Here is a 23835-nt window from a genome sequence, read left to right as displayed (position 1 = left end):
AGTCCTGCTAGCTTATGCTACCAGGCTACTACAGAGAGGTGCTGTGTGTTCCAGTGGTTTATTGTAAACTATAAACTAGTAATTATAGAATATCTATTTAGATACGGGGAAATATTGTGTGTAGCACTACTTTCGGTGTGTAATTCTACAGCAGCTCTGGTTAGCTGTGTGTTTGACTGAAATGTGGTGTTGGGGTTGACACGACCAGAGGTGACATCTCCCTTTTACAGCCACAGTTCCACTACTGTTTCGCTATCTGAAAATGACAGCCTTTCCTACACGGGCATCATTTAGAGGAAATGGTATCATTGTACTTATTCAAGGCTATATCTTGGGAGTTGTCTTATAAGGTATCAGGTTCAGAACGTCATTCTGAAACATTACATTATCTTGGTGTTGTAAGCATAAAAGTCAGACACTCGTTTTCTTCCATCATTATTTACTTTAATTTATGATTCAATCCACAAAATATGTACAAAACATACAAAAACATCACAGATCATAGAAAAGATGTAGGGACATTAAAAACGATATCTACTTGTATCAAGTTTGCACACATATATTCACTTCAAATATAAATAAGGTTTCAAGGTGTCTACATTCTGTCAGATCAATGTGCCAGTCAGGTATTCAGCAGCTGAATTAAGTTCTCAAGGCACTTCAACAGGTAGGTGTTCATGATGTCAGGATTTTTCTCTGCATCTGACAAAAAAAAGATAGATACACACACAGACACACAAATTGAGGCAATAGAGCACAATAACAACAGGACTCTGACACAAACATTTTTAGCACATTCAGTGTCTGGACTAAAGGTGAGAAGTTTACCTTTCTTAGCAACTTTATAGGCTTCATGCACCCTGAGTCTGACAGAGGGACACTTCAAAGTGGTCTTGGCCTTAGGTGAGGAATCACAACGGCAGGTTAGAGACAGCTGTACTTCATATAAATTAGCTCTTATGATTCTAAAAATGATGTGTGTGTGTGTACCTTCTGGTAGTTGTGGAGCAGGGCCCATAGTGCCGAGGCCCCTATAGAGCGAACCTCAGCCTCTTTACTGTCCAGACAGGACACCAGCACCCTCATGGCCTTATCTGGACAGGGACATATAATCATGTTGGACATAGTATTATTCCTGAAAATAAGACATTTCTCATTCATAAAATGACACATCATTAGCAAAAATAAGCGAGTTTGACAGGGTGTGATGGTGAAACAAAGACCACTTCTGTTCACACATCCTGTTTCAGATCGTTTCCTGTTTCAGTTCAGCACAAAGTATCAAAAGAGAAGACCTAACAGCTTCCATTTCATTTCAAACACCCACCTTTTACATTCACACATGCATACAGGAAGCCAAAGCTTTCCACTGGAAAGAACAAATCTGAATTCAAAGAAGCCCCCCTAAGTTGTCATCAGATTACATTTTCTGTAAACCTTAAACGTGATGCAAGGGTAGGAATAGGGCAATTTAAACACAGAAACCATTTCTCAACATCTCTCCCTGTCTCTCTCTCTGATAAAAACATCCATGTGTTCCATCCCTACCGTTGGCCAGTACTTTGGGTTTGTTGGCAGAGCTGAAACAGACATTGTGGAGGATGAGGAGGGCATTGTCCGTCGTGGTGATGGGCCTGCTCCCATTGCTATAGCGACGCTGGCGTTGGGGCTGCGTAGCGGCCAGGTCAGCAAGGAGGTCCAGGGCTCCAGTCAGCCTCAGGACACTCAGCTGGCCGTCCTCACCGAAGGAAACACTCAGGAGCAGCCTCAGCCACAGGCCCAACAGCCCCATGGCACCCGTCTTACTGCCTGGTTTAGGGACAGGCAGGCACAGAAACGGCTGCAGGAAGTTACTCTGGAGGGAGAGTGACAACCAGGGAGAGGGAGAGAGAAAAATGAGATTCAGCCAGGTTTTGATTGAAACTGAGAAAGACATCTGAAATCGAGAGCTTTGTTAAAAGGTTACCGAAACCGCAGAGTGCAAAAAGACTCAACTTACAGTATTTACAGTAAAGACACGTTTTTAACCAGTAGTCACATTGACACCGTCTCCAATCATATTACCTTCTGCAGGGCCAGGTTTGGTGACAATGTGGTAAGGGGTGTAAGGGTAATGTATTAGGGGTAATAATGTAGTACATTACCTTGTGCAGGACTCCTTTGCAGTCCTTGTTGATGGCCAGGTTGGCCAGCAGGGAGAAGGCCAGCTGCTGGACAAGGCTGTTGTCGGGGGCAACCCCAGAGGCCAGCTTCATGACACAGTGCATCAGGGAGCCACCTGGGGGCCCTCGGGGGCCAGAGGCCAAACCACAACACAGAGAGCTACAAGCTAGAGGGAGAGGAGAGAAAGGAAAGGAAAAAGTAGCAAAGCAAGAAAAATAAGAGTACTGTTGACACTGACAGACAGGTGTAGAGGCAGGATAGGATAGGTGAGAGGATGTGATGAGAGGCAGGATAGGATAGGTGAGAGGATGTGATGAGAGGCAGGATAGGATAGGTGAGAGGATGTGATAAGAGGCAGGATATGATAGGTGAGAGGATGTGATGAGAGGCAGGATAGGATAGGTGAGAGGATGTGATGAGAGGCAGGATATGATAGGTGAGAGGATGTGATGAGAGGCAGGATAGGATAGGTGAGAGGATGTGATGAGAGGCAGGATATGATAGGAATGTGATGAAGAAGGCAGGATAATGATAGGTGAGAGGATGTGATGAGAGGCAGGATATGATAGGTGAGAGGATGTGATGCGAGGCAGGATATGATAGATGAGAGGTTGTGATGCGAGGCAGGATATGATAGGTGAGAGGTTGTGATGCGAGGCAGGATATGATAGGTGAGAGGATGTGATGCGAGGCAGGATATGATAGGTGAGAGGTTGTGATGAGAGGCCTGATAGGCGAGAGGTTGTGATGAGAGGCCTGATAGGCGAGAGGTTGTGATGAGAGGCCTGATAGGCGAGAGGTTGTGATGTGAGGCCTGATAGTTGAGAGGTTGTGATGAGAGGCAGGACAGGATAGGTGAGAGGTTGTGATGAGAGGCAGGACAGGATAGGTGAGAGGTTGTGATGAGAGGCAGGATATGATAGGTGAGAGGTTGTGATGAGAGGCCTGATAGGTGACAGGTTGTGATGAGAGGTTGATGAGAGGCCTGATAGGTGAGAGGATGTGATGAGAGGCAGGATATGATAGGTGAGAGGATGTGATGAGAGGCAGGATATGATAGGTGAGAGGTTGTGATGCGAGGCCTGCTAGATAGGTGAGAGGTTGTGATGCGAGGCCTGCTAGATAGGTGAGAGGTTGTGATGCGAGGCCTGATAGATAGGTAAGAGGTTGTGATGCGAGGCCTGATAGATAGGTGAGAGGCCTGATAGATCCTGTAGTATTTCTTCCGTATTAACAAGGTGTGTCGGTCAAAGTAGAGCCTCACAAGGAGTAGGGCTGGTTGCCTGACGATGGGTTATAGGGGTTGTATAGGCCTATATCTACAGCCTAGTTGGAGTACCCAGATCAACGAAAATGCATATCTTTTTGACAAAATAATAACATTTCACAAAAATTGTGTAGCATTCACAACTTTAAATTGTCTTCATCAGGCTTCGCTGAACTAAGAACATTGCGTCTAAAATCGTTTTGGAGTCTGTTTATCTACAGCCCAGTCTGAAAGTGAAAAATGTATGTTTTTAGAAAAGACAAATAACCTAATCTATACTGAACAAAAATATAAACGCATCATGTAAAGTGTTGTTTACTGAGCTGAAATAAAAGATCCCAGAAATGTTCCATACGGACAAAAAGCTTATTTCTCAAAAACAAATGGGTTTTCTGTACATGACAGGAATGGACCTCCATTCCTGTCATTATTGAAAGAGATTGTGATAATATCTCACATCTCAAAATAGTACTACTTAATGTTAGATCCCTCACTTCCAAGGCAGTCAGAGTCAATGAACTAACCACTGATCATAGTCTTGATGTGATTGGTCTGACTGAAACATGGCTCAAGCCCGATTCATTTTCTGTGTTAAATAAGGCCTCTCCTCCTGGTTACACTAGTGACCATATCCCCCACGCATCCCGCAAAGGCGGAGGTGTTGTTAACATTTACGACAGCATAAACAATTTAAATAAATAAGACTGCATTTTCTTCTTTTGAGCTTGTAGTCATGAAATCTTTGCAGCCTACTCAATGACCTTTTATAGCTACTGTTTACAGACCTCCTGGGCCATATACAGCATTCCTCACCGAGTTTCCTGAACTTCTATCGGACCTTGTTGTCATGGCAGATAATATTCACATTTTTGGTGACTTCAATATTCACACGAAAAAGACCACAGACCAAAAGGCTTTAGGAGCCATCATTGACTCAGTGGGTTTTGTCCAACATGTCTTCGATCCCGCGCATTGCCACAGTCATACCCCAATCTAATTTTATCTCGTGGAATAAATATTGTGGATCTAAATATTTTTCCAATATTTTTCCTCATAATCCTGGACTATCGGATCACCATTTTATAACGTTAAATAAATCTGCTCAAACGCCAACCAAGATTACCAAAAGCTGCGCTATTAATTCTCGGACAACCCAAAGATTCCTAGATGCCCTTCCAGACTCCTCCACCTACACAAGGACATCAGAGTACAAAATTCAATTAACCACCTAACTTTTTAGAGGATCTAAATTTAACCTTGCGTAATACCGTAGATGCAGTCGCATTGCACCTCTAAAAACAAAAAACATTTGTCGCAAGAAATCAGCTCCTGGTATACAGAAAATACCCAAGCCCTGAAGCAAGCTTCCAGAAAATTGGAACGGAAATGACGCTCCACAAAGCTGGAAATCTTCAGACTAGCTTGGAAAGATAGTACCATGCAATATCGAAGAGCCCTCACTGCTACCCGACCAACCTACTTTTCCATCCTAATTGAGGAGAATAAAAACACAATCCAAAATCAATAAAAAGCAGCATTCCCGAAGAGAGGATGGCCGTCACTTCAGCAGTTATGAATTCATGAACTTCAACAAAAAGATCATGATCATTAGAAAGCAAATTACGGACTCCTCTTTGAATCTGCACATTTCTCCAAAACTCAGTTGTCCTGAGTCTGCACAGAACGGCCAGGACCTAGGATAAATGGAGACACTAAAGTGTTTTAATCCTGTATCTCTCGACACAAAAATAGTCATGGCTTCTAAACCTTCTAGCTGCCAACTGGACCCTATACCAACTAAACTACTGAAGGAGCTGCTTCCTGTGCTTGGCCCTACTATGTTGAACATAATAAACAGCTCCCTATCCTCCGGATGTGGACCAAACTCACTAAAAGCGGCAATAATAAAGCCTCTCCTAAAAACGCCAAACCTTGACCCAGATTCTTAAAAAACATTTTTTTTACTCATCGGCCTCGAAACATTTTTGGAAAAAGCTGTAACTCGCAGCAACTCACTGCCTTCCTGAAGATAAATAATGTATACAAAACTCTCCAGTCTTGTTTTAGACCCCATCATAGCACTGAGACTGCCCTTGTGAAGTTGGTAAATTACCTTTTAATGGAGTCAGACCAAGGCTCTGCATCTGTCCTCATGCTCCTAAACCTTAGTGCCGATCTAAACCAAGTTCTTGCATGGTTTAGATCTTATCTGTCGGAAAGATATCAGTTAGTCTCTGCGGATGTTTTGTCCTCTGACAAATCAATTGTAAGTGTTGGTGTTCCTCAAGGTTCCATTTTTGTTTTGACTATATATTCTACCTCTTGGTGATGTCATTCGGAAACACAATTTCAACTTTCACGGCTATGCGGACAATACACAGCTGTACATTGATAAAACATGGTGAAGCCCCAAAATTGCTTACCCTGGAAGCCTGTGTTTCAGACATTTTTCACTTATTCACAGGCAATTTTTCACTTTGAAACTCAGACAAAACAGAGGTGCTAGTTCTAGGTCCCAAGAAACAAAGAGATCTGCTGTTTGATCTGACAATTAGTCTTGATGGTTGTACAGTCGCCTCAAAGAAAACTGAAGGACCTTGGCGTTACTCTGGACCCTGATCTCTCTTTAATGAACATATCAAGAAAATTTCAATGCCGCCTTTTTTCCATCTTCGTAACATTGCAAAAAAATGTCAAAAAATTATGCAGAAAAACAAATCAATGCTTTTGTCACTTCTAGATTAGACTACTGCAATGCTCTACTCTCCGGCTACCCAGATATATCACTAAATTAACTTCAGTTAGTGCTAAATACAGCTGCTAGAATCTTGACTAGAACCAAAAGATTTAATCATATTACTCCAGTGCTAGCCTCTCCACACGGGTATCCTGTTAAGCCTGGGCTGATTTCAAGGTTTTACTGCTAACCTACAAAGCATTACGTGGACTTGCTCCTAACTATCTCTCCGATTTGGTCCTGCCGTACATACACTTACGCTACGGTCCAAAAATGCAGGCCTCCTTATTGTCCCCAGAATTTCTAAGCAAACAGCTAGAGGCAGGGCTTTGTCCTATAGAAGTACATTTTTATGGAATGGTCTGCCTATCCATGTGAGAGACGCAGACTCAGTCTAAACTTAAGTCTTTACTGAAGACTCATCTCCTAAGTAGGTTCTATGATTGAGTGTAGTCTGGCCCAGGGGTGCGAAAGCGAACGGCAAGGCACTGGAGTGACGAACCGCCCTTGCTGTCTTTGCCTGGCTGGCTCCCCTTTCTCCACTTGGATTGTATGCCTCTGACCCTATTACGGAGGCTGAGTCACTGGCTTACTAGTTCTCTTCCATACCGTCCCTAGGAGGGGTGCTTCACATCGTGCCAGGCTTTTTTGTGCTACACACAACTTGAGTGGGTTGAGTCACTGACGTGATCTTCCTGTCCGGTCTTGCGCCACCTTGGGCTCGTGCGATGGAGGAGATCTTCGTGGGCTATACTCAGCCTTGTCTCAGGGTAGTAAGTTGGTGGTCTGTTGATATCCCTCTAGTGGTGTGGGGGCTGTGCTTTGGCAAAGTGGGTGGGGTTATATCCTGCCTGCACCTGTCCGGGGGTATCGTTGAACGTGGCCAGTGTTCCCCGACCCTCCCCTGTCTCAGCCTCCAATATCTATGCTGCAATTGTCTATGTGCCAGGGGGACTAGGGTCAGTCTGTCCTATCTGGTGAAATTCTCTTGTCTTATCTGGTGCCCAGTGTGAACTTAAGTATGCTAATTCTCTCTCCCTCCCAGAGGACCTGAGCCCTAGGGCCATGCCTCAGGACTACCTGGCCTGATGACTCCTGGCTGTCCCCAGTCCACCTGGTCGTGCTGCTGCTCCACTGTCAACTGTTCTGTCTGCGGCTATGGAACCTGTTCACCGGATGGCCTACCTTGTCCCGGACCTGCTGTTTTCAACTCTCCCTCTCTCTACCACTGAATACTCAGCTACGAAAAGCCAACTGACATTTACTCCTGAGGTGCTGACCTGTTGCACAACCAATGTTGTAGAGGGTGCTGGTCATCTATGAACGTTTGAACATCTTGAAGAACGATCTTGCATTAATGGTCATGTAGCCTTATTTCCACATGACAGCCAAAATAGGACTGGCCACCCCTCAGAGCCTGGTTCCCGTCTAGGTTTCATCCTAGGTTCCTGCCTTTCAAGGATGTTTTTCCTAGCCACTACATCTGCATTGCTTGCTGTTTGGGGGTTTTAGTCTGGGTTTCTGTATTAGCACTTTGTGACATCTGCTGATGTAAAAAGGGCTTTATAAATAAATGTGATTTGATATAATTTAAACAGTTGATATTATGGTTTCAATAAATTCAGCTGCTGGAACACACTGGTTCCACACACTTTCAGCTGCTGAAAGAGCTATATAAATGAGCATTTCTCCTTTGCCAAGATAATCCATCCACCTGACAAGTGTGGCATATCAATAAGCTGATTAAACAGCATGGCCAATACACAGGTGCACCTTGAGCTGGGGACAATAAAAGGCCACTAAAATGTTCCGTTTTGTTACACAACACAATACCATAGAAGTTTTGAGGGAGCATGCAATTAGCATGATGACTGCAGGAATGTCCACCTGAGCTTTTGCCAGAGAATTGAAGGTTCATTTAGCTGCCATAAGCAGTCTCCAACATCGTTTTAGAGAATTTGTCAGTAAGTCCAAGAAGCCTCAGAACCGCAGACCATGTGTAACCACGCCAGCCCGGGACATTCACATCCGGCTTCTTCACCCGCAGAGATCGTCTGAGGGGTTTTCTGTCTGTAATAAAGCTCTTTTGTGGGGAAAAATGTATTCTGATTAGCTGGGCCTGGCTCCCAAGTGGGTGGGCCTATGCCCTCCCAGGCCCACCCATGGCTGCGCCTGTGCCCAGTCATGTGAAATCCATAGATTAGTGCCTAATTTATGTATTTAAACTGACTGATTTCCTTATATGAACTGTAACGCATTCAAATCTTTGAAATTGTCACATATTGCGTTTACATTTTTGTACATTCGTGTACATTTTCTCAAATAGTGCAGCATTCACAACTCAAAATGTTCTTCATCAGGCTTCATTAAAGTGAGAATATTGTGTTGAGATTGTTTTGAAGTCTGTGAAAGCCAGTATTGTAGGTATAATTTAAAGGCCGGCGTCATGCAGTCTGAACACACACCTGCTGTTAGGCTAACCTTTAGGAAACGCTGGGCTCGACATGACTGATTGGTATTGCTTCACAGCGGGAGCTTAAGCGTGGCTGTAGAGCAAAACACACACACACACACACACACTTCAAAGGTGGCATCTCAGAGACAATCACAGGTACAAAACAAACAGCATTGTCACTCTCTGCTCAAAGGTTCACTTTCCATGACTTCAGAGACGCAGTGTCTAGAGCTCTACAGACAACCATATTAACCCCCTAGCTTCTAAATCTAATCGGCGCTCTACAAACACCCATATTAACCCCCTAGCTTCAAAATCTAACTGCCACTCTACAAACACCCATATTTAGAGAACATGAAAGGAAACAGTTGTAGCTAAACTTCCTCTACTCTTTACAGCGCTTCTTTCTCCATTTTGCTGTAACTTGTGTAGCCTGCGTTTCACAGCATACCTCTGTTTCTCTCACACAGACTAGAATATCAATGCCTCAGGAGACAGAGTGATGCACTGCGATTCCCTTGTGAATACCCCGCTGGTCCACAGCCTAGAATACTGTACTCATAGTAATGATTTAATGCAGCCTGCTCTAGCACACTGACAGTGTTCCTATTGTGGCCGGCAGGCTCGTGGCTGGCGCTAGGCATATACAGTGGAACAAAGTGTGTGTAAATGGTCTTCAGGAGAGACAATGGGTCTCAGTGTGTGTGAGAGTGCATGACTCAGTCAGATCCCTGACCACAGACTGGGGGAATGGAAGCACGGGCCAGGCACTGACAAACAACACACACACACAACACACACACACACACACCACACACACACACACACACACACACACACACACACACACACACACACACACACACACACACCTGTGGTACAGTTGGCTGTGTAGACACACAACAATTCCAGGACCGACTCCATAGCAGCATCATCCAATAAGAACCAAGGCCAAAGGGCGTGCAGCACAGCAGCCAATCGACAGTCAGTGGCCACAACCTGAGGAGAAACACACACACACACAATATCCACCCGGTTGGATAATTTCTGGATGTAATATTATGAACACATGCTGATTGACAGTACGACACACTCATAAGTTAAGTGATTGTCAACACATTCTGCTAACCAAGCACATAGAAACACACAAGGATGTAAAGTATAAAGTCCAGAAATACATGAAGGGCCTTTCCCATCCCAATATAACTACTGCTGAGTGGATGCTGCAATTACTGTCTGACATTTAGAGCAGCCAATATAGCCAATCATTCTACATTGACGTTTAAGAGGATAAAAACATTCAGACCTCAACAGAGTCATAATCGTTAGGGCCAAATCTCATTCCAGACACAGTCAGCACCAGTAGAATGGCTTTCATTAAAACCCTATCAGGAGCGGATTAAAACGGCAGGGTTCTCACTTTGGATTGGCTGTTCTGGTAAAGACTGTTCCTGAGGATTTCCAGAGACATCTTTATTTCCTTCATATAGCTCTCCTCCTGGTGGGGGAGAAGATGCAACTTGTTAAATGATCCACTCTAACCAATAACAGAGAGCACCGTCTCCATCTTAGACACATTTTCAGTCAAGACAAGATCACCCAATAGCCTATACCAACACAGCACACATCATCTGAAGGCTGAGACAATGAAAACATGTTGTTATGGTGTTGTTTAGTGTGTAAAGGCTCACCTTCCTCCTTCCTCTGCCAGGTCTGACTGACTCCATGTGGAGGTGGCTGTGCATCAGTTTCATCTGCTCCACACAGCTGTCAATCAAACCAGCTACACACAGACACAGAGACAGTGAGAGAGAGCGGTCAATCATAACAATAACTCCTAGGGTATAGTAGCCGGACCAGGGCGCATTTGTTCACTGCCTCTTGTTGCATAAAAGCACAGACCTCTTGGTAGAGGCTAGAGTATTACTCCCATCCTACTGTAAATGAGCTCTACTGACCAGTGTGCTCCAGTACCTTTAGCAGCGTGGTTCTGACTAGTGTGTTCCAGTACCTTTAGCAGCATGGTTCTGAGCAGTGTGTTCCAGTACCTTTAGCAGCGTGGTTCTGAGCAGTGTGTTCCAGTACCTTTAGCAGCGTGGTTCTGAGCAGTGTGTTCCAGTACCTTTAGCAGTGTGGTTCTGACTAGTGTGTTCCAGTACCTTTAGCAGCATGGTTCTGAGCAGTGTGTTCCAGTACCTTTGGCAGCGTGGTTCTGAGCAGTGGAACTGCAGGCCAGTAGAGCCATGAGAGCTTTAGCTGTCTTCTTCTTCACTGGGTCCTGGAACGCACGCTTCTCAAAACTCTGACAACACAAAACAATGCAACAGGTGATGCAAAACCTGACCTAAACCTCCAGAGTATTGACAACATGTTAATCCATCTAATATCCCAGTGCTCTAGACCAGTGGTAGGGAACCCTGTTCTTTGCTCCAGCAAGGCACCACACCTGCCCAACTCAGCTAATTGATCAGTACAGTGATTGCCTAAATGCAACACACCAGGTCTTCCAGAATGGTTAAATCAACAACATGAAGTGCCTGCTGCACTCCAGAAGCAGGGTTAACTACCCCTTTAGAGCAATCAAAGTGTGTGTGTGTGTGTGTGTGTGTGTGTGCACGCGCAAGTCAGGTTCTGTTACCTCCAGCAATAGTTCACAGAGCTGTCCACCGGAGGCGCCGTTCAGGGCCTCAGACAGAGGGGTCAGCTGGAGGTCCGGGTTCAGGGTGGTGACCTCTAGGGGTCGTCTCTTGGCCTCCTCAGACAGGACGACACACAGGAACTGTAGTACCGCAGCATGGAGGGGAGGGTCACTGAACGACTGGTCCACACACACTGACAACGTGGCTGGAGGTAGGCACAGATACAGACGCAGATTAACACACATACTGGATGCGTATGCACACACACACACACACACACACACACACACACACACACACACACACACACACACACACACACGATGGATGAAATGGGTTAGTGGATATTTTACTTTTGTATGAATGAATCAACATCCTGCAGCCCAGTAAAACCAAATCCTGAAATCCCTTTACACAGACAGTGTGACTCATTCACGCCTCAGGCATTTCTGTCTACATAACACACAATGTAATCAATCACAAATACACACACACAGCATTAATCTTTCACAGGGATCATCAGATTTCCCTGCAGCCCCATTAGACACAGAGGAAGATGATGAGGAGGAACGATGGATGTACTGCATGCTCCCTGAGGTCCTAGCATATGTCCAGCACACAGTCAGTAGCTGTATATGTATACCTGTGAATGTGTTCCAGCATCTCCCTAGTGCAGCAGAGAGAGATTGGTAGGCTGCAGAGCCATCCCGCCTCACCACAGTAGCCAGAAGCATCAACACGTCTGTCCAGCAAACACACACAGCACCACAGGTACCATCGCCTGAGAGGTCCAGAAAACACACACACACACCGGAGATCGGAGTACGAGCTGAGAAGCTGAAGAGGCCTTCATTAAACAAGATACCAACAAAAGGTGTGAATAGATTACTACAAGCTTCCATTGGGGATCTTATACACTTTTAATTATGACTTCAGATTATGACAGAACACTGAACACCACTTCATTATGATACATTCAGCTGGAAAGTGGTCTGACTTTCAATGCCATGTAAGGCTGCCTGCCATAAGAATGGTATTATAGCGGTTGTAACCATGATGTCCAGTCAATGGTGACAGTACACATATGTTGTGTCTATGGTTAGGTTGAGAATCATTCCTATCCCAAAAGCGAGATTCTTACCCAAGTCCTTGGTATCAAGTGTGAGGACAGTGAAGAGATTGGCCAGTAGCGGTTTCAGGAAGTCCATCTGACCAATCAGATCTGAGCTCAGAATGAAACATGACTTCAGGAACTTAGAGAAGCTGGACAGGAACTTGAGCAGGGTCAGGACCTAGGGGACGAGAGACACACAAACAAATTGATATGTACACACATCTTGAAGCAGTGTGGAGCAAAGTCAGTGGGTAGATGTGAAAACAAAATATTTCCTACCAAGTGAAAGCATGAAATCACCCCTTTCGTATCACTCTCCAATCTGCCACCATCTCAACCACAGGGTATAGGATTCTCATGGGCCTCTACCCTCCTACACCTGTGCTGCTCTCACCACAACAACATYCTGTATAGAAATCATGTGAATCTTATGTTGAAGCATTCATTGGTACTAAATGATGTAACCCAGTTACCTGCCGTTTAATGTCCTCCTGGTCTCCTGGTAGTGTGTTAGTCTTCAGCTCACCCAGACATCTCTCTATGGCTGCTGCGTCCACCAAACTAGAACACACAGGAAACAGAAACGGGTTTAAGTCCATCCCTTCAGACAGGACAATTTCAGCTCTGTAAATTATATTGTGGATGGCCAGTGCTCCAAAGACTGTATTTGATTTGGCCAGGAATTGGGATAGTGAGACTAGTGCGATAGTGTTTATTTGACCTCTGACCTGGCCAGTGATTGGAAGAGCTGGCTGTGTGTGAGGGCTGAGAGGGTGAACTCCGGTAGCACGGCTAACAGGTTGGCCAGGAGGCCGCAGAGTGCTGATAAAAGGTCTGGGGTTACAATGACACAGGTGGGGTCAGGAGCGGGGTCAGCCAGTCTGGAGTCCTGGGAGAGGACAGAGTCAATGGTGTCTGTGTCACTCTGACCTGCAGAGTAAAATAGGGGAGCAGATATTAACATTGCTGTCTGTGTCACTGACCTACAATACAGGAAAGAGGAGCAAAGATGGACGGGACAGATAGGGGTCGAAACATGTACCATACCAAAAATTGGTGTGTGTAGAGGCATAGTCTGTATATATAAATTCACTGTCATGGTTGGTCTTGATATGAAAAACTGTGCATGAGATGGTTCCTTTAACTCTGACTCTTAATTGGTTTGGTGCTACATGAGATCTGTATATAAAACCTGTTCACATTTAGCTACACTATATATACAAACACACACCTTGAGCYATCAGTCTGCTAGCGGGTGTATCTTGTGCAGTAGCGTTGAGAGAAGTGGGCACAGGGGATTGAAGCCTTGAGCCTCCAGGTATGATCTGTTTAAGACAAAACAATCACAAAAAAAAAACACTTCAATAAGACAATGTGTTTAAATCACAGATCCACAGTTGATGCAATCTCAATCGCCGTCCACACTGCCCTTTCCCGGTTGGACAAAAGGAACACCTATGTGAGAATGCTGTTCATTGACTACAGCTCAGCGTTCAACACAATAGCGCCCACAAAGCTCATCACTAAGCTAAGGACCCTGGGACTAAACATCTCCCTCTGCAACTGGATCCTGGACTTCCTGACGGGCCGCCCCCAGGTGGTAAGGGTAGGTAACAACACATGTCATGCTGATCCTCAACACGGGGGCCCCTCAGGGGTGCGTGCTTAGTCCCATCCTGTACTCCCTGTTCACCCCCGACTGCGTGGCCAAGCACGACTCCAACACCATCATCACATTTGCTGACGACACAACAGTGGTAGGCCTGATCACCGACAACGATGAGACAGCCTATAGGGAGGAGGTCAGAGACCTGGCACTGTGGTGACAGGACAACAACCTCTCCTTCAACGTGAGCAAGACAAAGGAGCTGATCGTCGACGGGGCTGTAGTGGAGCGGGTCGAGAGTTTCAAGTTTCCTTGGTGTCCACATCGCCAACAAACTATCATGGTACAAACACACCAAGACCGTCGTGAAGTGGCCACGACAACACCCATTCCTCCTCAGGAGACTGAAAAGATTTGGCATGGGTCCCCAGATCCTCAAAAAGTTCTACAGCTGCACCATCGAGAGCATCCTGACCAGTTGTATCACCGCCTGGTATGGCAAATGCTCGGCATCTGACCGTAAGGGGCTACAGAGGGTAGTGCGTACGGCCCAGTACATCACAGGGGCCAAGCTTCCTGCCATCCAGGAGATATACACTAGGCAGTGTCAGAGGAAGGCCCAAAAAGTTGTCAAAGACTCCAGCCACCCAAGTCATAGACTGTTCTTTCTGCTTACCGCATGGCAAGCGGTACCAAAAGGCTCCTTAATAGCTTCTACCCCCAAGCCATAACACAGCGAATGGCCACCTGGACTATTTACATTGACCCCCCTTTTGTTTTTACACTGCTGCTAGTCACTGTTTATTATCTATCCATAGTCACTTCACCCCTACCTACATGTACAAATTACCCCGACTAGTCTGTACCCCCGCACATTGACTCGGTACCGGTATCCCCTGTATATCATTTTTATTTAAAAAATTACTTTTGTTTATTTAATAAATATTTTCTTACCTCTATTTCTTGAACTGTATTGTTGGTTAAGGGCTTGTAAGTAAGCATTTCACAGTAAGGTCTACACACCGGTTGTATTCGGCGCATGTTACAAATAACATTTGATTTGAATTGTTTCTAGTGGTCAAGTGGACCCAGTCTTAAGCTGCAACCTAAGAGGATTACGGTCTATGAATGGGCCTTGAGCCACCAGACCTGCAGTACTTTACTCACCAGAGTGCTGGAGGTGGACAGGGAGCCAGAGGCCCTGCTAGGATTCACTGGGACTCCTTTAGGAGGTCTCCACAACCTCAGGGAGTCATCCGCCTCTAAACAGACAGACAGGGAGGGCATCATCACAAACAACATCATGCAAAAAAAAAAAYAAAAGGCTACAGGCCAATTTCCTGATAAATAAATAAAATACTTTGCCTGTTTACCATAATAACACTTGATTTCAGATCTACTCTGGGAACCACAGACACATAACTGAATCACTGAATGAACAACCTAATGGCTAGACAGAATGACAGAAGAATGGACAGGTGCAGTCCCAGGACCTTCAGTGGTGCTGTCCTGAGGGCCGGGGTCCCTGGCTGAGGGTTGCAGGTCGAAGGTGTACCTGCCTCTGTAGCAGGCTGTGGCCATGAGGGCAGTGTGCTGGAAGAACTGACAGTGGTAGAGCAGAGCCTGTAGGGCTTGGAGACCCACCAGACATACACCTGAAGACTCATCATGGACACACGGACTCTYTGGAGAGAGGGAGGAGAGAGAGGGAGTAGAGGAGAGGGAGAGATGAAAACATGGTAATTACTATGTAACTAGATTTTTTTATTTAACCTTTATTTAACTAGGCATGTCAGTTAAGAACAAATTCTTCTTTAAAATGACTGCCTACCCCGGCCAAACCTGGACGACGCTGGGCCAATTGTGCGCCACCCTATGGGACTCCCAATTACGGCCCCAAGTGATACAGCCTGGAATCGAACCAAGGTCTGTAGTGACACCTCTACCACTGAGATGCAGTGCCTTAGACCACTGCACCACTTGGGAGCCCATGAATTAACCTACAGTATGTCAATACCAGGATAACTAAGACAACATACCACAACAAAACATAACCAAATGCCACTGACCTGCCAGGTAGAGTCGGTGACCTGGTCAGCTGTGGCAGGCATGGGCATCACCAGTAGGTTCTGGAGGATAAACACCGCCTTGAGAAACACAGAGGATGAGACAAGAACATCAACAACACTGCCATCTAGATGTACTTAGCTGGTACTGCAAGGACTTTACTTTAAACTTGTTGATGGAGTAAAGTGTTCCTATGTCTGTTTTACAAATGCATTGTCTGGAACGGTTATTGGTCAATATGCCCAGAAGGTGCCACCATGGCTGCCGTGGCATGCTAACAGCATTATTATGCATTCTGCTTTAAACCACAATGCCCAAACTCTCTCTATGGCTTAGTGGTTAGCGAACAGGTGTAGGTGTCCAGTACCTCTCTGCGGACCATGGTGCTCTCTTGCTGGTCCAGGAGGATGTTGAGCAGGGTTCCCCACAGACCTCCACTGATATTCTGACAGCTGCTACTCAGAGACTGGCATCCACTGGGCAGAGAGGACAGGGCAGAGCCCACACCCAGGCTGGCAAACCTCACCTGGAGAAGGGATGGAAGGAAAGTGGGATAGGGCAGCAGGGGGGAGAGGGGTGTGAGAGAGGAGGGGAGGGTTAAAAGAGTGGTGGGAAGGGAAAAGCGGAGAGCGAGGAGAAAGAAAGAAAAAGACAGAGAGCCAAGGGTTTGGGTGTGAATACAACAGCAGATAGATTTAAAAAAGGTACCTGTCTGACACCCCTGGTGTCCCCAAAGTCACAAAGACACTGTTCCAGAAATGTCTTGGATATTTTCACTGTCACTCTGGCATTTGCTGTGATCCACACAGAAAAAGATCCTACTTGTCAAGGGAATTGTTTCACATTTACTTATAGAGAGAACTTACAGATAGAGAGAGAAAGAGAAGAAATTGCCCTTTGCTTTTCATTGTCAATGCTTGTGAACGGTGTCCCTCAGAAAGTCTAGGAAGAAGCACCGGTTTAATAACAGAAACTTTGGAGCAGAGAGAAGCAATACAAACTTTTGCCTGAATGTCTCTCCACAACTCCAGACAGAATTTGACAAACAGTTTCCATGAAATAATAACTTGTACTTCTTACTCTCACATTTCATTTTTCTTGCTTGTTCTTATACAAGTTGACAGTCATTGAGTGTGTGTGTGTGTGTGTGTGTGTGTGTTACCTCCGGGTCTCTGTCCACCCACAGAGGTATGAGCCAGGCCAGACCCAGCTGTGACCCACTGGGGTCATCAGACCCCGCCTCCTGACCCAAAGACCACTGGGAAATGAAGTCCTGAAATAGATAAACACAAAAACAGAGAATAGTCATATCTCCAGAAATCCAGACTGATGCACAAACAAAAGGAGAAACATCTCCATGCAGGAAGCACACATTAACACATTTACGCTACTACTATACTAAACAAAAATATAAACACAACATGTAAAATCTTGGTCCCATGTTTCAGGAGCTGACATAAAAGATCTCAGAGATTTTCCCATACGCACAAAAAGCTTATTTCTCAAAAATGTTGTGCACACATTTGTTACCTTCCCTGATAGTGAGCATTTCTGCTTTGCCAAGATAATCCATCTATCTGACAGGTGTGGCATATCAAGAAGCTGATTAAACAGTATAATCATTACACAGGTGCACCTGGTGCTGGGGACAATAAAAGACCACTAAAATGTGCAGCTTCGTCACACAACACAATGTCAAGTTTTGAGGGAGTGTGCAATTGGCATGCTGACTGCAGGAATGTCCAACAGAGCTGTTGCCAGAGAATTGAAAGTTKATTTCTCTATCATAAGCCACCTCCAATGACATTTTAGAGAATTTGGCAGTACGTCCAACCAGCCTCACAACCGCAGACCACACGTAACCATGACAGCCCAGGACTCCACATCTGGCTTCTTCACCTGCGGGATCGGCTGAAGAATATTTCTATCTAATAAAGCCCTTTTGTGTGGAAAACCTAATTCTGATGGGCCTGGCTCCCCAGTGGTTGGGCCTATGATCTCCCAGGCCCACCCATGGCTGCGCCCATTGCCCAGTCATGTGAAATCTATAAAATTAGGGTCTAATTTATTTATTTCAATTGACTGATTTCCTTCTATGAACTGTAACTCAGTAAAATCTTTTAAATTGTTGCATGTCGCGTTTATATTATTGTTCAGTATACATTTCCCAATTAAAAATCTTCTTTGCCTTTAGTGTAGAAAGGCAATCAGTACAGTTCTGTCTGGGTGGCTGACCTTGTCCTTGTTCTGGGCCATCATCTCATGGGACAAGTGAAGCAGACAGATGACAGCATTCTTGGTGACTCCTTTCCCCATGAAGGACATGGAGTTACCCCCCCACTCCACGTAGAACGACGAGATCACCTAGAGGATGACACAAGGGTCAACATTACAACTACTCATTCCCAACAGGGTTCTACGCTGAGCTTCTATAAAAAAGGGGCACGTGCGCGCTTAAGTTGAGAAATCTAGGCTCACACATCGAAATTTAGGAGCACAAGGCTAAATATTTTTATAATAAAGCTAGAATCTTTCATTTTTATACATGCACTGGTGCTCCTAAATWAGAATTCCAAGTTGCACAGCAAAATATTTAAGCACATACTGTATGCGGATAAAATGGTTGCACTGTAGAGCCCTGCCCAATACGAAACCCATTCAGAGCCGATGCTAGGGGAAGGACAACAATATCTCAACAGTATTACTAATTAAGTAAAATCAGGAAGTAACCCGAAATTCCAATTCTAATTTTTACTCATGACCCAAACCCTGCTCGGGACTAGAAGGGAACAGGGCACTGAGGCCAGGGATGCAATCAACAGTCTGTGTTCATTAATTCAAAGGTTTTATTCAGTGCATCTAAATGAGTCTTAAATGCAGCTGGGACCTTAGCTTTGATTAGCCTGCAAACAGAGAGGTGAGTGAGAGAGGCCAAGGCCAGATGAAAAGCACCCTAAGGGCCATAGAGCACTGGGAGAGACAGGGGGTGAGGTATGGGGGAGTCAAGGGTGAGGGAAACACAGGTGTGGGGTGGGGGAGGCGGGGTGAGAGGTCAAAACTTGGAATCATCTGTGTCAGGTTAGGTTGTACTAAGGCTGTTGTGAGCTGTGCTGTTTTTTTACTGTCCCAGGAACAACTAGGTTGTGCCGTGCTGTGTGTTCTCATGGTGAACTAAGCTACACTGACCACTACTTTGCTTATCTGAACAGGACAGTGCTCTGCTGTTCTTGGCTATGGGTAGAACCAGATGGAACCAGCTGGGATGATTTCTCATCAACAATTTACCGTGTTGTAGTCTGTATATTTATTCATGTTCAGGAGCAGGTTGTAGTGTGAGTTAATTACAAAAGGTATTTTCTTCCTCATTATTTCTAGAGGGCTGATATTTCACTACAAATAACACATTTTACAGGTAATTTTCACTTTGACTAATTTGTGGAGGCCACAGATTCCTTCTGGCCCAAGCTGCTAGGAGAGAAAAGAGCACGTCACACACTCCCTTCTGCACCCATCACACACACCTCCAGTAGTCCACTGAGGTACTTGGTGCAGAGAGACTGGGGCTCCATGGTGGGACAGTGTGAGCTCCAGCCAGGCTGGGCCGTGAGGCTGACCATGCCCAGCAGATTCCTCTCCAGACTCGGGAGGCCGTAGAAGCGTGGGGCGTCTGACACCCGCAGGCACTGGAGAAACCGCACTGCCAGCTGGCTCTCGAAGGGCCCTGCCAGCGCCAAGCAAAACCTGTTGGGGGAGAGAGAGAGAGAGAGAGAGAGAGAGGAGATGCAGGGTGAGAGAGAGGAGACGCAGGGAGGGAGGGAGGGAGATGCAGGGGGAGGGAGATGAGTAAAAAGAGGAGTAGAGGGTAAAACAGACACAGAAAGAATGAAGGAGAGAGAGAGAGGAGTGAAAGTTAATGGGAGGAAGATGGTGTGAGAGGAAGGTGGGCAGAGACAAATATTGCCATCAATAACCAACAACTAACATCAAGGAAAACATCAAGCTCCTTCTACTGAAAGTAACATCAAATCAAATGGTATTGGTCACATACACACATGGTTAGCAGATGTTATTGCGAGTGTAGCAAAAAGTTTGTAGTGTAGCGAAATGCTTGTTCTTAGCCTCATGGATACGGATATGAATATCACCACACAGAATATAAAAAATGCATCCCACTGCAGTCATAAGCTTTGTTCAGCCTCTTCTATAATTTCATGGTATTAAACATTAATCAAGCTCCACAGGCAGTGTCAATAATGCCACGTACGTGCACATTCTCTCACACACACCAAAAGGCAAAAATTATCATTCTTTAATTTATGTTTTATGAGGAGACATTTATTTTATTCATAGGGACACAGTAAATATTCTACTGTCAGGGGAAGCTCGCTAGCTAGCGGTGAAAAGTCATCGGTGCTGCTTCCATGGCCCTAGGCACTTCTGACTAAGGAAGATGAGAAGAGTACAGTAGTTTAATAGCAATGTGATAAAACACACTTGTGTAATCATTTATCAGTATAGCTCACCATGCTAGAATGAGCTATTTCTACACAACAGTTAAACCAGCAGTCATGACAAACAGTTTGTTCAGTCAGATACACTAGAAAATAATAACTGTGGGGGAGATGCCTACCCTGTTTGTCTTAGTTACATTTGTAGCTCTGTGTTGTAGCTGTATTTCGGCGTGTGTGTGTACTGCATGTGTGTGRGTGTGTGTGTATATGTGTGTGTGTTAAGTAGAAAATGCCTACAGGCAGTTTTCTTGAGCGATACGGAACACGCTTTGCATACAAATGACTCTATACTCTAACAAATAAACACCAGAGGTACAGAGGCTGGCATTTGGAGGTGGTAGCCTTATCAGTTAGAGGAAAAGAGAGAGGGGGGGAGTGTTTCTACTGTACCTGTCGGTGGTGTGTGTGAGGCGGTGCAGTAATGTGTTGATGAACCCTGTCAGTTCTCTCTGTAGTCTCTGGTTGATCTGGGCCCTCAGTTCTACTAGTTCCTCCGTCTCTCCCTGACTCGCAGTGTGTGTCTGCGACTCCTCGCCGAGCAGCAGGTCCAGCAGTGAGTTGGTCTCCTGCATGGAACACATACACACGCAGGTAATGCTGCAGGTTGAACTGTCTCATTACTTCATCCAAGAAAGCCCAACTTGTATACAACTCCTCACGCATTATAAACTAACTACAATCTAAACTACAGTGAACAAAAATATAAACGTAAAGTGTTGGTCCTATGTTTCAGGAGCTGAAATAAAAGATCCCAGAAATGTTCCATATGCACAAAAATATTATTTCTCTCAAATTTTGTGCACAAATTTCTTTACATCCCTGTTAGTGAGCATTTTTCCTTTGCCAAGATAATCCATCCATCTGACAGGTGTGGCATATCAAGAAGCTGATTAAACAGCATGATCATTACACAGATGCGCCTTGTGCTGCTGACAATAAAAGGCCACTCTACAATTTGCAGTTTTGTCAAATAACACAATGCCACAGACGTCTCAAGATTTGAAGGAGCGTGCAATTGGCATGCTGACTGCAGGAATGTCCAACAGAGCTACCATAAGCCACCCACCCATAGCTGCGCCCCTGCCCAGTCATGTGAAACCCATAGATTAGGGCCTAATGAATTTATTTCAATTGACTGATTTCCATTTACAGTATGAACCGTAACTCAGTAAAAAAATTGAAATCGTTGAATGTTGCATTTATATATTTGTTCAGTATAATTAAGGTATTCAGAATGAATATGTATCATTTTCTCATTGAGTTTCATGGTGATAGGTGCAGGGTAAAATTTAATWAAATAAATAAATAAAAACATACTAAAAGTATTTGGAGAAATGTGCTTTGGGGCTTGTCCCCTAAAAATTTTAAATGTGTCTTGAAGGCAACATTCATTTGCTTTGACTCTAGTGTTCCATTAGTACATGTGCATTTTCAGGACACAACCAAACACATTTACCAAGGCAAGCATCACACAGTTCTTCACTAAATTCCCTTTCCCCTCTGTGTCTCACTCACTCAATTGCGTTCCGACTGCTCCCTCTAGACACACATGCTGCGTTTGCACACAAGATCCCATTAGACCTACAGAAATAAATTATGGGATACACAAGCTACATTCCTTGCCAAATGCCAACAATTTTATCATAGATTCTAAATTGACTGGATGATTGAAGTAGGAAAAAATAATTGTGTCCCGTCTATTTTACCGCATAGGATACTTTGCGAACTACTAGCCATTTAGAATTTGTTATCCTATGCTATAACCACTCTAAACATACACAGGTTCCACACTGAAAATCTCCAAAAACAGTTTAATAAAGACAAAGAGTATTTTCATCAGAATCATTAAGCCTTACTTACAAAACATATAGTACCAGTCAAAAGTTTGGACACGTACTCATTCCAGGTTTTGTTTTTATTTGTACTATTTTCTACATTGTAGAATAATAGTGAAGACATCAAAACTATGAAATAACACATATGGAATCAAGTGTGTGCAAAGCTGTCATCAAGTCAAAAGGTGGCTACTTTTAAGAATCTAAAATATATTTTGATTTGTTCAACACTATTTTGGTTACTACATGATACCATATGTTTTATTTCATAGTTTTGATGTCTTCACTATTATTCTACAATGTAGAAGAAAGAAAAACCCTTGAGTAGGTGTGTCCAAACTTTTGACTGGTACTGTATGTCGTGGCCGTAATTCATCAGCATGCAGTGTTCAATGTGGAAGTGTTCATCCATTTAGAAAAAGCCAAAGAAAAGGCAGAAAATCCAACGTTTTCAGGCCTACATAGAAGAGACAGGTTTTGGTATGTAACACTGAACATTTCTTTCTTTAAAACGCGCCAAACTAAGCCCTGTTTCAAATTAGCACAGTTTCAGAAAAACTGTTCCAAATGTGCAAGATGCCGAATATCTTCAGCCTCCTGAGGTTGAAGAGGCGCTGCTGCGCCTTCTTCACCACGCTGTCTGTGTGGTTGGACCATTTCAGTTTGTCCGTGATGTGTACGCTGAGGAACTTAACTTTCTACCCTCTCCACTACTGTCCCGTCGATGTGGATAGGGGGGTGCTCCCTCTGCTGTTTCCTGAAGTCCACAATCATCTCCTTTGTTTTGTTGACGTTGAGTGTGAGGTTATTTTCCTGACACCACACTCCGAGGGCCCTCACAACCTCCCTGTAGGCCGTCTCGTCGTTGTTGGTAATCAAGCCTACCACTGTAGTGTTGTCTGCAAACTTGATGATTGAGTTGGAGGCGTGCATGGCCACGCAGTCGTGGGTGAYCAGGGAGTAGGGCTCAGAACGCACCCTTTTGGGGCCTCAGTGTTGAGGATCAGTGGGGTGGAGATGTTGTTACCTACCCTCACCACCTGGGGGCGGCCCGTCAGGAAGTTCAGGACCCAGTTGCACAGGGCGGGGTCGAGACCCAGGGTCTCGAGCTTGATGACGAGTTTGGAGGGTACTATGGTGTTAAATGCTGAGCTGTAGTCGATGAACAGCATTCTCATATAGGTATTCCTGTCTAGATGGGTTAGGGCATTGTGCAGTGTGATTGCGATTGCGTCGTCTGTGGACCTATTGGGGCGGTAAGCAAATTGGAGTGGGTCTAGGGTGTCAGGTAGGGTGGAGGTGATATGGTCGTTGACTAGTCTCTCAAAGCACTTCATGATGACGGAAGTGAGTACTACGGGGCGGTAGTCATTTATCTCAGTTACCTTAGCTTTCTTGGGAACAGGAACAATGGTGGCCCTCTTGAAGCATGTGGGGACAG

General features: G+C 44.9%; 1 protein-coding gene and 1 long non-coding RNA gene across 8 annotated transcripts in view; one reads left to right on the top strand and one right to left on the bottom strand.

The window, feature by feature from the left end:
- Positions 1–428: 428 nt before the first annotated feature.
- The window catches only part of rttn (rotatin), a 59496-nt gene continuing 36089 nt past the window's right edge, over positions 429–23835 (bottom strand). For 2 of the 4 annotated variants that reach the window (XM_024000095.1, XM_024000096.1), the window contains exons 27-49: positions 20950–21125; positions 19570–19789; positions 18284–18412; positions 17211–17321; positions 16416–16574; positions 16051–16128; positions 15475–15664; positions 15149–15243; positions 13607–13700; positions 13104–13305; positions 12849–12936; positions 12403–12553; positions 11905–12108; positions 11261–11466; positions 10819–10924; positions 10314–10405; positions 10043–10120; positions 9495–9621; positions 2145–2329; positions 1549–1855; positions 991–1094; positions 829–898; positions 429–702 (exon numbers count right to left, since the gene is read on the bottom strand). In XM_024000095.1, coding sequence (XP_023855863.1) covers positions 623–702; positions 829–898; positions 991–1094; positions 1549–1855; positions 2145–2329; positions 9495–9621; positions 10043–10120; positions 10314–10405; positions 10819–10924; positions 11261–11466; positions 11905–12108; positions 12403–12553; positions 12849–12936; positions 13104–13305; positions 13607–13700; positions 15149–15243; positions 15475–15664; positions 16051–16128; positions 16416–16574; positions 17211–17321; positions 18284–18412; positions 19570–19789; positions 20950–21125 — 3252 coding nt within the window. In that variant the 3' untranslated portion in view covers positions 429–622. The remainder of the gene's footprint in view (positions 703–828; positions 899–990; positions 1095–1548; positions 1856–2144; positions 2330–9494; positions 9622–10042; positions 10121–10313; positions 10406–10818; positions 10925–11260; positions 11467–11904; positions 12109–12402; positions 12554–12848; positions 12937–13103; positions 13306–13606; positions 13701–15148; positions 15244–15474; positions 15665–16050; positions 16129–16415; positions 16575–17210; positions 17322–18283; positions 18413–19569; positions 19790–20949; positions 21126–23835) is intronic. The other 2 variants (XM_024000098.1, XM_024000099.1) reach the window with 1 other exon arrangement.
- LOC139028690 (uncharacterized) lies at positions 2386–3305 on the top strand. Of its 4 annotated transcripts, none has more exons than XR_011480923.1 (5): positions 2386–2463; positions 2573–2633; positions 2874–2983; positions 3048–3115; positions 3224–3305. It is a non-coding gene; the product is annotated as an uncharacterized lncRNA (long non-coding RNA). The 4 variants fall into 4 exon arrangements; XR_011480924.1 differs by having other exon boundaries at positions 2699–2875; positions 3060–3115; XR_011480921.1 differs by having other exon boundaries at positions 3014–3086; positions 3163–3245.

Source organism: Salvelinus sp. IW2-2015, linkage group LG14 (assembly GCF_002910315.2).
Source record: "Salvelinus sp. IW2-2015 linkage group LG14, ASM291031v2, whole genome shotgun sequence".
NCBI classification, from domain to species: domain Eukaryota; kingdom Metazoa; phylum Chordata; class Actinopteri; order Salmoniformes; family Salmonidae; genus Salvelinus; species Salvelinus sp. IW2-2015.
This window is presented reverse-complemented; position numbering and strand designations above follow the sequence as displayed.